Source organism: Sander lucioperca, chromosome 8, assembly GCF_008315115.2.
Source record: "Sander lucioperca isolate FBNREF2018 chromosome 8, SLUC_FBN_1.2, whole genome shotgun sequence".
Taxonomy (NCBI): Eukaryota; Metazoa; Chordata; class Actinopteri; order Perciformes; family Percidae; genus Sander; species Sander lucioperca.
Window position 1 is genome coordinate 41,362,182 of NC_050180.1, and position 14,991 is coordinate 41,377,172.

At 38.4% G+C, this 14,991-nt stretch overlaps 1 protein-coding gene across 1 annotated transcript; it reads right to left on the minus strand.

Moving 5' to 3' along the window:
- Positions 1–12,844: 12,844 nt before the first annotated feature.
- On the minus strand, positions 12,845–14,712 carry LOC118492930 (galactose-specific lectin nattectin-like). The gene is made up of 5 exons (XM_036004408.1): positions 14,645–14,712; positions 14,336–14,360; positions 13,883–13,965; positions 13,170–13,304; positions 12,845–12,991 (listed from the first exon to the last, which is right to left on the minus strand). Exons 1-5 carry the CDS (start codon positions 14,705–14,707, stop codon positions 12,845–12,847), a joined length of 453 nt encoding a protein of 150 aa, XP_035860301.1. The 5' UTR covers positions 14,708–14,712.
- Between the last annotated feature and the right edge of the window lie 279 nt (positions 14,713–14,991).

The following is a 14,991-nucleotide window of genomic DNA, read 5'->3' on the forward strand; positions in this document are numbered from 1 at the left end:
GCAACATTTCAAAGTGGCTTGTTTGGTGCATATTTATCCATGTAGCTCTCAGTCTCGGCCCCCTAGCAGATGGTCTGACCGCATATGCGGAGTTTGCTGGGGGGGCAGGAGGACCACTGCCCCCTGGTGGCTGAAACAGATAATTGCATTGTTTAAAAAATGAGTGTAATAATTACGTCTGACATGACCAAAAATTTTATAAATATCTTATATAACACGAAACAACTAAATGGTGATAGGTAATACATCAGAGTTCATATACTGCTTTAGGAAAAAAAATATGACCTGGCTGACGATGGGAGCAGCAGGACGCAAAAAAACTAAAGTTACTGTTGCACTAGTCTGGACATCTTACCGTGCCAACCTTGCAATAAAGGTTTCCTAAATGCCATGTATATAAATGTGATGTCAGCTTACTAATTGATTGCGGATTTTATGTAGATTTGGACTTTTATACGTTTATTCCACTTTGTTTAAACGGCGAAGTGGAGGAGTGACTAGTGACGAGTCCATAGCAACCAGTTTGTGTGTTGAATGTTACCCAGAATGCCTTGCTGAATGGTCTCAATGTTTTATTGTTTTATTTCATGTGAATACTAGTTTACTAGAGGAGTAACTTAGTATTTGAAGTAATGCAGTAATGCAGGAAGTGTGCATTTAGTTTCCATGCTTATTGTGTTTCCACAACAATGTTAGTGAGTAAATCTACTGAAATGGCCACCACACCATAACAGAGGAGTGGGATGTGTAAGATGAGAATGCAGAGGTTAAGTCACATATGTCATGGCTGTAAAAAAACAACGGGAATCTGTATATCTTTGCCAAGCGCTAACCAGTACAGAAGGTATCGTTAAATTGCTGGGGGAGGGTTATCCCTTTTTTCAAAATCGTTATTGAGGGTCATAGAAGTTTTTTTACTGGCGAGTAGTGATGTGTGATACTGCTTAATTCCTATTTGATCTGATACCAAGTAATACCCAGGCTGGTATTGCCGATACCAATACTTTTTATGTATTTTATTTGTAGTGTGATGTGACAACTATTTTAAAGTAAAGTAAAAAAAAAAGTAGGCTGTAGGCTTACCAATTCCAAATTATAGCTGCATAATGACAAGACAATAAACTACTCTCATATTATTTAATTATAAAGAAAATCTCAGAGACTTCTACAGTAAAACAGGTTGAAAATTACACACAAATAAAACATTTTTGACTCTTAACCTTGTCACAAAATATTCCATATCCACTTTTTGCTGTTCTTTACAACACATGTAAATCAGGCACCCTTGAAAACTGTTAACTCAAATTGTTTTCACAAAACATTCATGTTTACAAAAAAAATAATAAAAATAGGCTCCCCTGAAAATGATAAACCTGAGCCTGTTCTGAAAACTGTCCTTATTCATAGGTTTTTGTTTAGGAATAAGAGCATGTTTACAGTTTTCCTTTGAGTCTGTTCCGTTTTTTGCTCACTACCTCCCCTGCCTTTGAAAACATCTGCTCTGCAGGTACAGAAGTAGCAACAATTCCCAAGTACTTTACAGCAACTTTGCTTAAGCCTGGGAAGGTTTGATGATGCTCTTGCCACCAAACAAGTGGATCCTTTTCTCTGGGAATCAGTTTTTCCTCTGAGTAACGACGCATTTCAATTATTACGTCTGTGGTAGCTGACTGGTGATGTTGGGAAGACGCAACTTGCGTGTCCAAATCTGCCCATAACCCTACTTTTGTTGCAGCTGAGTCTGGGGCAAGTGCAGGACTCTGGGAGCTAGGCACTGAGGCAGAGCTAGAAGTAGGTGCCAATGCAGAGCTTGGAGTTGGAGTGGGAGTGGACTCTACTGTCTGGTAGACTTCCTTCAGCTCAGAGGAAAGTCATTTTTTCATTCCCTCAGCATTGTTTTTGTCTTGAAATCCAAGGTGTTTAAACCTAGCATCCAGAAATGTACTAGCAGCTAGAGAGTGATTGGGTCTCAATGCCTGCAAACAGTGGTGTAGTCCAGGGTATACGCTGGTATACGGCGTATACCTACTTATTTTTCAGTCAGCATTGCATATACCCACTTCTAAATCCCCCCTGATGCGCACCATTCAGTAATATCTGTGAGCCAGATTGCCCATTTTTTCCTCAAGGATAGTGAAGCCATGACCCACCCTCCTCTGCCTCTAATTGGCTGGTACTCGCTGCTTTCACTGATTAGATTGGTTAACTTTAGGCATGAGGACTGATGAGCCAATCAGAGGCAGAGTAGGGCGGGTCATGCCGAGGAAAATATCGCTAATACCTCAGGTGCCAGTGAAAAAAAACAAAAAAAACCCTCAGGTGCCGGTGCCACTTGACTACGATAACGGCAGCAGACCAAACAACAGATGAAGAAATAACACAAGCGGCGGTGTGCCACCCCAGTTGATGGAAGACATAATTCTGAGGTAAGTTTTAAGGTGGTTTCCAAATGAATCATTATTTTAAACTACTGGCAAATTGCCAGTGGCAATATGACTGCACATTTAGAGGAGAAGAGATAACACCATGTTTGCCTCATGATAAATACATTTTACATTCATCCAGGCTGCTTGTGTGACCAGTAGTAACTACAAACTGCTCCTAATCAAGTCATGATCATTTTATAATAGTGAGCAAGTAGAAATGACAGATTTTTGGGTAAACTAAATCATAGTCTTACATATCACTGTTTCTAAAACAGGGCTTTTTTCTGGACTACTTTAGAAAAAAAAAAGGTGAAAACTGAGAGTATACCCACTTCTCCAGGGACCACTACACCACTGCCTGCAAATCTACGCTGGCATTGCTGTGCCAGCTGTGCGGCAACGGAGCTGCCCTGATGCTTAAAGGCTCTTTGAAGAAGAGACACAAGAGGAATCACTTTGGAGACTGAAACATATTTTTCTGATGATACCTCCCTTGTCACTTCCTCAAAGGGCCTCAGTGCATCAACAGTTTGAGTGATAATTCTCCCATATTAATGCACAATTCACTCCTGCCTAGAAGACAGAGGACTGTGGCCACAGCTTCATGTTGTTCATGCAGCCTGTCCAGCATGTAGAACACTGAATTCCAGCGGGTTTCTACAGACTGGATCAACTTGTGTTCTGCTATTTTCATCTGCTGTTGAACAGCTCTAAGCTTCTCTGTGGCCTTAGTGCTATGGTGAAAAAATGACACAATTGTGCTGCATTTTCCCAGGATCTGCACCACTTCAGGGACAGCTTTTAGACTGTCCTTTACAACTAAATTCAGAGTGTGGGCAAAACAAGGATAATGCCTCCACCCAGCCTTGTGTACTGCAGCCACCATATTTGCCCCGTTGTCTGTCACAACTGCCATCACCTTATCAGTTAGGCCCCATTCATCTGTTATTCGTTTAAGTTCTGAGCTGATATTATCAGCAGTATGCTGTCCTTGGAAAATCGCCGTTTCCAAAACAAAATCTTTAGTTTGCCAATTCTCAATTACATGACATGTGACAGTCAAGTACGCCTCTGTGGACACTGAAGTCCACATATCAGTGGTAAGTACAACATTTGGAGCATTTTGCAAAGTTGCTCTTACTTTGTCTTTGCACTCATCAAACATATTAACAAGACATGTTTCAGTCATTTTCTTTCTGCTAGGGAGTTTGTATCTTGGGTCAAGAGCTTTTACAAATGCCTGGAATCCCTCATCTTCTACTACAGACATAGGCTGGAGGTCCCTCACAATCATCTCTCCCAGGCTTCTTGTGAGTGCTGCTGCTCTTGGAGAATCATCTACAAACAACACAGATACACAGGGCAAACTGACTGATGGAGCCACACTGCACTGTATGATCAGAAATCGGGCCCGATCACGTGGTTTCAGGCTCGATCGGAATCGGACGTTACCTCCCGATCAGGACTCGGATATATATGTATATATATTCTCATTATTTTTTAACACATCTATAGTTATGCGGTGGCACAGAGTTAGACCCTTTTGACTCCACACAGAAACAGCAACGCGTGCGGCATGACATCACTTTGTTGCAGAGACGCTATTGGTTAAATGCCGGCAAAGTAGAACACGGAAGCAGCTTGAAGCGGAAAGCGCGAGTATGTCTGCGGTCTGGAGGGATTATAAAGGTGATGACAACAACATTGCCATAGCAAACTGTGAGATATGTACCAGAAGTGCTCTGTTTGTTAACAGAGTTGTTGAATGTTAAAATAAGGTGAATTAAATAAAAAATAAGGAACATCCCGGATCTGTTTTTTCGCTCTTCTTTATTCTTTTTTTTTATATATTATAGAAGTATCGGATCGGGACTCGGTATCGGTAGATACTCAAAATCAAATGACTCGGACTCGAGGGCAAAAAAACCTGATCGGGACATCCCTAGTAAAGATGGAGGTAGAAATTGTTCTTTTGTCTATTGTCCTCCCTGCCATGACTATGAGTTGTTGTACAGTATGATGTCCAGGGGGACGAAAAAGATCCCTCTAAATTCTATTAGTTTTAACTATGGGCTATATGCAGCCTCTCTCAATACACTCTTAGCACTGATCTCGGGAAAGCTACTCATTGTTGCATTTATTTCATTAGGATAGCTTACTTCATGCTTCACTAGTATTTTCTATTTGAACAAACTGCTTTCTGTTAGCTTGTTGTAACAATTCTGGGATTCCGGGGAACTCTTGAACATTAAAAAACTAAAACCTTAACAGACGTGAATAACTTTCCCACAGTCAGTGATAACGCGACTATCACGCTATCTCCCTGTACCTGGATAACTTCTGCCGCTGCTGCCAAATGACTCACTGATTGAAGTCTGTCTTGCCCTAGCACCTTGCGTCTTCTCGCCCTGGACCTCCTCCTCAGACCGCCATAGTCACTCTGCAGTCTGCAGTCTTCGTAGCGGGAAATTAAAGAAGGGCTGCTGCAGTGGCCGGCTCCGTCACAGAGCCGCAGTGCACACACAACTGACCGGCGGAAGGAGAAGTAGTTCCTTCCCCTAACCGGATATAATTAGACTTTTCTGGTGACAACAAGTGGACAATGTTCAAAGCTTTCATTGCTGAAGCAGCGGCAGGAAGCTGTGGTCTCGGGATCTTAGGTCCCTTAAGGGTTAGTAACCCTCGAACACCATGGTGGTCCCCGGTTGTCAGGGAAGCCACCGACTGAAGGAGTCTTTTCGGGATATGTTATCCCAGAGGACTCCGGAGGCAGTTGCAGGGTACAGACGAGTGCAAATGGCAAATGGCTCAAAAAGATGCAAAGCAGCGGGTATGGGGGAACCTGCCTCATTACGAGGACGTTTGGCGCTTTTATACTTCTTCACCTTACTTCTTGCTTTGCTCCCGTCATAACTACTATGACCACTAGAGGGCACCACCACGAATAATCTAAATATAGGTCAGAATTGCTGCCTGAACAAACGACTTATGTAGCCTTTTTTGGGGGGAAGACAGTCTCTTAAGAAGATATTTTGATTCAGTTTTGGTGCTGTTAAACGTGGCATTTACTTCAGTGCATCAAGATTTTTTCCAGAATTTGAGGATTCTCCGTTCACCTTGGTAGCATGAGACAAAAACCAAGATTTATCAATAATTCAGGACGAAGGGTGAGTAATGATATACAGATGATCATTTTGGGGGTGAAGTATTCCTTTAATGCATCAATAATTATATCCAATAATATTATTCTGAAAGTACTTTAGGTAATTTTAATGCAGATACTTTTCTACTTTAGCTATATTTTAAATCCACGTCTCTTTAGATATAGCTGTGGTTCTAACCCGGAGTTATGAATGACGTCACACCCGAGTTGAATGCGTTCCACTTACAAGTTGGATTTTTCATCGTGGGGTTAGCTCTAGCCAGGTTAGCCATTGGTAGCAATACCAGTAGATAACAACGCATTACGTTTTTTGTGCATACAAACAGCGTAACAACATGTCCACAGATAGAAGTTAGACAGGACTGTGTGTATGACTGATTTAGTGAGACACAAATAAGATGGAACAGCTAATAACTTACTACAGCTTTCACAACTGTTGATGCACAAAAAAGAGGTTGTCCGACTTCCGCGCTCTGAAATCCGAGGGCAAGGGTCATGTTTCTGACTCTGACCTGGAAAAATCACACTTCCGAATACTGACGGAACGCACTATAATACTTCCTCACCTGACTTCCTACTTTGCTACTGTTATAACTACTAAAGCCACTAGAGGGCGCCGCCACTATAAATGTGATTATAGGTTGTAATTGCTGCTGGAACAACATGTTGTTTTTCAGGGTAGGACAGTCTCTTGTAAATGGATGTTTTAATTCAGTTTTGCTGCTGTTAAACATGACCGTCGTTTACTTCAATGCATCAAGACTTTCTCCATTTTTTGTTTTTTGGTTGCTCAGTTCACCGTGGAGGCATGAGACAAAAACAGAGTTTTCTTCACGAATTCAAGACAACAAGGAGTAAGTAAAGATATACAAATTATCATTTTGGGGGTGAGGTATTACATTAATGCATCACTAATTACAATCCAAGAGAGAAAATATTTTGATCTCATTATTTAATATATTTATCAATGTGTTTATTTGTATTTTGGACAGTGTTGCCACAGTTACTTTGAAAAAGTAACTTAGTTACTTACATTACATTGACAGTAGTAGGGATCTTGTTTATTATCGTACGAAACGAAGGCGAGTCAACCGTGTTTAAGGGCAGCATTTCCTCTACAACATACTGCCCCACCAACTTCTTCAACTCTCCCCCACTTACTGGTTTTGCACCGAAGTCCAGCTTTTGTTGTTTGGGTGGTGGGGGACCTTCTTCTCTCTGCTTTGCGCCACCTGGCGGGAGTTGCTCTGTAAGTTTGACTGTGCGGTGCTGCGACTCCAAATGTTTCTTCAAATTTGACGTAGGGCCTAGTGTTTTTGTAGCTAGATAGCACTTTGTCGCCACCAGTACAACGAACCTTAATATTGCCATCTTTAGCTGACACAAACTCAAAATAGTGACTGTATTTCCAGCTAGAAAACGCGCATCTCTCTCCTCCCTCCATTGTTGTTTATGTTTGTGTCGCAGCGTGGTACACGTTAACTGTCCACATGCTGAAAACGTGACTTGTCGTCGCATACGTGACTTCACTCCCCGAGACGCAAGAAGAAAGCAAAAACAATATATATTTTTACTAAGGAAAATGACAAAAATAGTAACGCACAGTGACTTGGATAAGTAACTTTAATCTGATTACAAGTAACGCGTTACCCGGCATCACTGATTTTGGATTAGTATCCTAACCTTGTTCTTTTGTAATTATTTAAGAAAAAATGATTATTTGTCCATTTAAAGAAAACAAGAGTCAATAAGTCAGGACCAGACAGTATGTGTTTTAGTTTTGAATGGTTATTGATTATATATTAAAGGAAATCAGATGAATAAAGAACCCAACACACCAGAAACTCCTCTTTTATAACAGAAAGTTCAGACAAAATTAGGATTTTATTTTCTATTTGGCCATTTTAAAGATTATTTTTGGGCATTTTTGGCCTTTATTTTTGACAGGACAGCTGAAAACATGAAAGGGGAGAGAGAGGGGGGGATGACATGCAGCAAAGGACCGCAGGTTAGTTTCGAACCCAGGCCCGCTGCGTTGAGGAGTAAACCTCTATATATGGGTGCCTGCTCTACCAACTAACTATCCGGGCGCCCGCTATTTGGACATCTTGGATGAGAAAATTGTCACCACTCATGTCTGGTAGGTAGATGTTGTTACCTTTGGATAGAGCCATGTTAGCTGTTCCCCCCTGTTTCCAGTCTTTATGCTAAGCTGACGTTTGCTTGAAGGGAACTTTATAACTAATGTACAGACGAGAGTTGTATCGATCAGAACATGAACTTTTAGAAAGAAATCAAATAAGTGGGTTGAAGTTTTTCTTTTCAGATCAGTGGACGCTGTTTATAACAGACAGTATTCAGGAAACTAAAATGGAAAAGATTTCTGAGTATTTTAATGTTTTCTGTATTTCATTTTGTGTTATTACCTAGATTAAAAGTCCAATTACTGATTATGTTTTGGCCAGTTTATAGAGTCAGACTGTGCATTCTTACATGCTCACCGTAGCACAGGTATTTTTCAGGTTTCTCCACTTGTTTGTTTGTGTCGGACGTCGCTCTTGCGTAAGTTTGGTGTTTCGTCTCCAGTCCGGTTATAATCACATCTTCCATCCGCGTGTATGGTTCCAAGTCCTCAATTTTGTTTGTCCTTTTCCTTGATAAGCGTTTTAAGTTGTTTAACCTCGGCCATTAGTTCAACAAGTTTTGTTTGTTTGGCGAGTTTGCTTATCTCCTCAGTCATAAAGCTCAGGGATTTTTTGATCTCCTCCATTTCCTCTTCCATCTCGGTACCTTGTCTTGCTCTTGGCATTTTCCTTTGTTCTTTTTAGTGCTTTTATGGCACCGTGTTGCGAGTCCGTGAGTTTTAGCATGTCGTATATTTAGTTGCAGTGCTGCGTTGCCGATGAGTGGAAAGGAACTCTGCTGACACTGATCCTTGATTATAAAAAGGTTTATTACAATTCAAGATTTTCAGCATCAATTTTACAAACTTCTGCAGAGAGCTTGGAGAACGACCAAATCAATTCTTCCAATAAGTCGTTCTGCCTTTTCTTTGTGAGCACACAGTATATAGTCTATGCATACATTAACATAAACGTAATATATGCAAGTATATGATTGGAACAGAGAACTGACCAATCGATTGTTTCTATCTGGCATAACTCCAAATAAGGGCTCTTCTGTCCAAGAGGGCCCTTAGGCTCATGTTAACAATTTCCAGAGTAAAGGTCATAGGAATCCCTTATACCAAATCTTAAGTTAAAGTTATAACTCCAGACACCACAAGCATTTGTTGCATTTCATCTCAGGTAAGTTTAATTTATCTCTACAGTTAAACACAAATCAAACAATACTGCTGACACAGTAAAAAGATGTTTGCCTTCCCCTTTGCCACACACCTGTACCTGTGGCTGTTGATTACTGTAAGCATTTCCTGTGTCAATGTTCCACCTGGTGGTCACACACAGAACTGTAATTTTATCCCATAAGAGAAAATTCATGACTCAAAAGAAAAAGACATGCAACCCTTTAAAATAAACTTTATGTTATTATTTAATCTATTCATCAATGTCTTTATTTGTATATTGGATTAGTATCTTAACATTGTTTTTATTGTAATTATTTAAGAAAAGCAATAGCATATTATTCACAATTATATAATTATTTGTCCCTTTAGAGAAAACAAGAGTCAGTAAGTCAGGACCAGTTACTGTTTGTGACAATATGTCTTTTATTTTGTAATGCTTATTGATTACATAGTGAAGGAAAACAGATGAATAAAGAACCCAACACACCAGAAACTCCTCTTGTATCACAGAATGTTCTAACAACATTTGGACTTTTATTTTCTATTTGGACATTTTTGAAGAGAAGATCATCACCACTCATGTCTGGTAGGTGGATGTTGTTACCTTTGGACAGAGCTGACAGACAATATTCACTAAACTAAAATGGAAAAGATGTCAGAGTATTTGAATGTTTTCTGTATTTCATTTTGTGTTATTTATAGATTAAAAGTCCAATAACTGATAATGTTTTTCTCCAGCTCAGAGAGTCAGTTTCCTTCTAATGTTAAAACTCAAACGTGAACCGTTTCCTAACTCTTCAGATAATAAACAAGTGAGAGTGAGTCTGTCAGCAGAGAGCTGTTTCTGTCTGCAGAACAAACTGAAAGAGGATCAATGATAGAGATTATAGATGAGCTGTAGTGAGATCATGATGGAGGGAGGCCTCACAGGTTCTTGGAACACACGAAAGGAAATATTTTGGGACACTGGTCATCGTTCCAGTCCTTTTCTGTTGAGAGATTCCAGTTTTAATGTCTTAACTTTTTATCTTTCAGACTGCAACATACGACAAAGATCATTAATAGATGGTAAATTGATAGTTAATTAATCTTTAGTTAATTGTCATTTAACTGTTAGCAAACAATGAAATTATAATTAATAATATTTACTAATTATTAGTAGTGCTGTAAATTAACAGTTTATTGTTACACATATTATATCCCTCATATACTATATTAGGTATCAGGTAATGATTAAAAATGTTGGTAAACCTTTAAGAAACCATTTTTAAAACATCTATAATCATTACATAGATAGATGGACCAGATATTCCTAACATTTTGTTAAGGGTTATGAGTTGGTTAGTAAACCGTCTATAAACTGTCTGGATGGTTATTATAAAGATGCAACAGATGACTATAATACCTTGTTAAATAGTTAATAAATACTTTGTAAACCATCTATAAACATTATCTGCTTATATTATACACTATCTGCTATTGTAAAGTTGTGGCCGATGTTTTTCATAGTTATTGGTTAGTAAGTGCTTGGTAAAGCAATGATACATTTTTTGCCCTTCATTAAATTATATAAACAAATTATATATATATATATATATATATATATATATATATATATATATATATATATATACACACATATATACACATATATACATTTTATATATATATATATATATACGTGTATACATACACCCACATATATATACATATATATGTATATATACATATACACAAACATATATACATACATACACACATATATACACACATGTATACACATATATACACATATGTATATATATACACACATATTTATATACACATATGTATATATACAGTACTGTGCAAAAGTCTTAGGCAGGTGTGAAAAAAATGCTGTAAACTAAGAATGCTTTCAAAAATATAACTAATGATTGTTTATTTTTATCAATTTACAAAATACAAAGTGAGCGACCAAAAAAACATCTAAATCACATTAATATTTGGTGTTACTACCCTTTGCCTTCAAACCAGCATCAATTCTTATAGGTACACTTGAACGTTGAGAATCGTAGACGCAGTGGTCAGCCAAGGAAACTTAGCGCAGAAGAAAAACTTAGAAAAGAAAAACTTACTTATTAAGTGGCGGAAGTCTCCGCGTTCAGTGCAAATCCCGCCCTGCAGCTGATTCTAAAGTTTTCATTGGTCATGTCAATATGTCAATCACTGTACAGATTGCCTACACCAAACACTGATCTCTAAACCTACCCGCCGTCACTGTAACCTAAACCAATGAAATTGACTGCAGGGCGGGATTTCCGCTGAAGTGGTTTGGGGAAAAAATAAAAATCACACACTGCACGTTGTACAACAACATACACGGCACGCTTTAGCTCAGCCTCTTGCTAGCTAGCGTCATGGCCATTGCAGACAAGCCCATAGACAGTACAGACAAGCCGGAGCTTGAAGAGCCACTCATATCATTAAGGTCTCCTGTTTGGGAACGCTTCGGTTTCCCAGTGAAATACGTCAACGGACAAGACTAGTCGATAAGATGAAAGCAGTGTGCCGACGTTGCTCAGGAATGATCGGGTATGTTTCTGGCAACACTTCAAACTTGTTAACGCACTTGAAAAGGCATCACGCGAGTGTGAACTGAAACTGTTGATTCTGCACTTTACACTTTGGAAAAGTTATATATATTTTTTTAATATGAGCAGGCCTACAAGCTGGGATTGATAATGCTGCACTGTAATCCATAGTTATTTATTTATATTTTTCATTATATTTTATTATGTGATATTGGTTTGAGACTGAGAGTATTTTATTTAGTGGAGAACTTTGCAGCAGTATTTTATTTCTTATTCTTTTATTTTATTTTATATATATATTATTTATTATATTTTATTAAAAAGTGTTTAAAAAAGTGTAAACAAATTGTAAAAAAAAAAGTTTATAGTAATAAACAACCTGCAGTTTAATGTTTGCATTTCTTTCCCTTACTGTACCGAAAATGAACCGAACCGTGACTTTAAAACCGAGGTACGTACTGAACCGTGATTTTTGCGTACCGTTACACCCCTAATATATACACACGTGTGTATATATATACACATATATATGTATATCTCTGTGTACATGTGTCCCTGTCCCTGACCCCCCCCCAATACAGTAAAACTGCACATTTTAGAGTGGCCTGCCAATATCCAGCAACTTCTTTTTTTTGTTTACTGACTGGTTTTCGTCCCAGTATCTTGCAATCAGCATCTTGATATGCCACACCTGTGAGGTGGATGGATTTTCTCGGCAAAGGAGAAGTGCTCACTAACAGATTTAGACAGATTTGTGAGCAAGCAATATTTGAGAGTAATAGGTCTTTTGTGTACATAGAAAAAGTCTTAGATCTTTGAGTTCAGCTCATAAAAAATGCAGGCAAAAACAAAAGTGTTGCAGTTTTTTGCAGCAATTTTGTTGAGTGTATATATGTATGTATATAGATCATTTTTCTATATAATTTAATGAAGGGCAAACAATGTATCATTGCTTTACCAAGCACTTACTAACCAATAACTAACCATGAAAAACATCAGCCACAACTTTACAATAGCATCCAGATAATGTTTATAGATGGTTTACAAAGTATTTATTAACTATTTAACAAGGTATTATAGTCATCTGTTGCATCTTTATAATAACCATCCAGACAGTTTATAGATGGTTTACTAACCAACTCGTAACCCTTAACAAAATGTTAGGAATATCTGGTCCATCTATCTATGTAATGATTATAGATGTTTTAAAAATGGTTTCTTAAAGGTTTACCAACATTTTTAATCATTACCTGATACCTAATATAGTATATGAGGGATATAATATGTGTAACAATAAACTGTTAATTTACAACACTACTAAATTCACCATCTATTAATGATGGTTATTATAAAGTGTTACCAGTTTCATGTTTATTTAGAAGACAAGATGTTTTATATGTTGTTGTTTTTTACCGTTATAGTTCATCTGAAGACAGTGCTCCCCAAGGTAGTTGTCAGGCTGCCCCGCAGCCCACTGTTTGTAGTCGAATTTAGATCCATCAGACCACATCCACACGCCCTCCTGGAGGAGAGAGATTGGGTCAAAGTCAAAGAAAATCAAAAGAGGATCCTTCTTTTTTTCTATATTTTCATTTGGAGTAATTTTCCTTCTTCTGTTCTGTTTTTCTTTCATCAAATTTCATTTTCTCGACAGCTCGAAAGACGAGCGACATCACTTCCTGTGATGATAAAAGTCTCACCTTCACTGAGTCAAAGCCTCCGATCCAGGAAAGTTTGTTTTCACCGGTCACTCTCCTAATGAAGTCTCTGAGCAAGGAATGTTCCTTCTCTGAATGGACCGAAGCCAGATTCCCACCGAGGGACAAGCAGAATATCTAGTGGAGACAATATAATCAGTTGAAAATGTTTAGAAAGAAACAAAAACATAAATAGCTTTATTTATAGAGCACCTTTTAAAACAGAGTTTACAAAGTGCTTTGACAGACAAAGTAAGTTATTATTATTAATATCTTATTATTAACAGATGTGATCTCAGGGCAGTTTTATAATCACAGGGGACACTTTTATACTTACATACTTTTGGACAATGCAGGACTTTTACTATAACAATATTTGTACTTTGTGGTAAAAGTACTTTTAGAGACTGTTCCCCCCTGAAAAACGCTCCCATAACTCGTTTGTTCAAACAGCAGTTAGGACTCATATTTAGGTTTGTAGTGGCGGCGCCCTCTAGTGGCCTTGGTAGTTATTTTACGAATTAAAGTCCTGTGTTTGTTTGACCCATCCCCCCCCCCCCCCAACCCCCAACCTGCCTTCTTACCAGGACATTTGGCCTCATGCTTTGTCACCTTACTTCCTGCTTTGCTCCCGTCAGAACTACTACGGCCACTAGAGGACACCACCACTAGAAATCTAAATATAGGTCAGGACAGTCCTGATAAAACTGCTGTACCTCTGCATCGATCCAACTCTTTCCCTGGAAGTTGAAGCTGAAACAGCGAGAGCCGAACTGAGTCCAACCAGGAGGGCAGGAACCTTCAAGACAATGTTGGAAAAAGAGAAAGTTAAATTCTGGATTCAAAGGGGTTTGCATTTTTTGTTGTGTGTGTGTGCCTCCTCCCTCTCTTATACAGGTTGGTTGCTGATTGCTTGTGCTCACTCAGCTCCCTGGATAAAGGAGGGAGGAGACCCCACGACTTCCTCTTCTTTTCCTTTTGTTATTTCAGCCTCCAGCTCCAACATGGAGAAGAGAGGAAGGAGGCACACACACACACACACACACACACACACACACACACACACACACACACACACACACAACAAACAATACAAACCCCTACGTAACATTATATGAACAAACAAGTCAAATACAATCAGAGCAACGAGTCAGAGATACTGTACTGACCTGGGCAGGAGGTTTGTCCATAACACTGTGATCACAAAAAGACGTATTAAACACAAGCAGTCTAATTACAGGACTACTCAACTCAACTTTATTTATATAGCACCTTTGATACAACATGCAGCCCAAAGTGCTTCACAGAACAAACTTATCTAATGTTTCAGCTTACAGTTTGCACTCAGCCTACATTAAAACTAGTAACATTATTTAATCACTGTCTCATAATCTTACAGGTTGGGAAACCACTGCATTATACTGCATGTGCAACACAGAGTTGTTTTTTAAATTAATAGTTTCATAGTTTTTACTTACAGATGGAGTCGACAGTCCGATGGACAAACAGAGCAACAAAGTAAACTGAAAGCCTGATTCCATCTGTGGAGAGACGTTAAACAAAGTCAACATACTGCAGACAAGGACATAAATGCAGACAATTAATGACTGTGATCAGTGAGACATTTATCACATTAAAGTATCCTGCTATTAAAGAGTGAATCATATAATATAGATATGATTTAATATTAAATAGATTAACTAATATTTAAAATGTCTAAATATAAAATACACTTAAGTTTTCTCAAATTATGAATTGGCCTCTTGATGACTACAGGATTAGTTATTATTAGGGCTGTCAAACGATAAAAAAAATTTTAATCGCT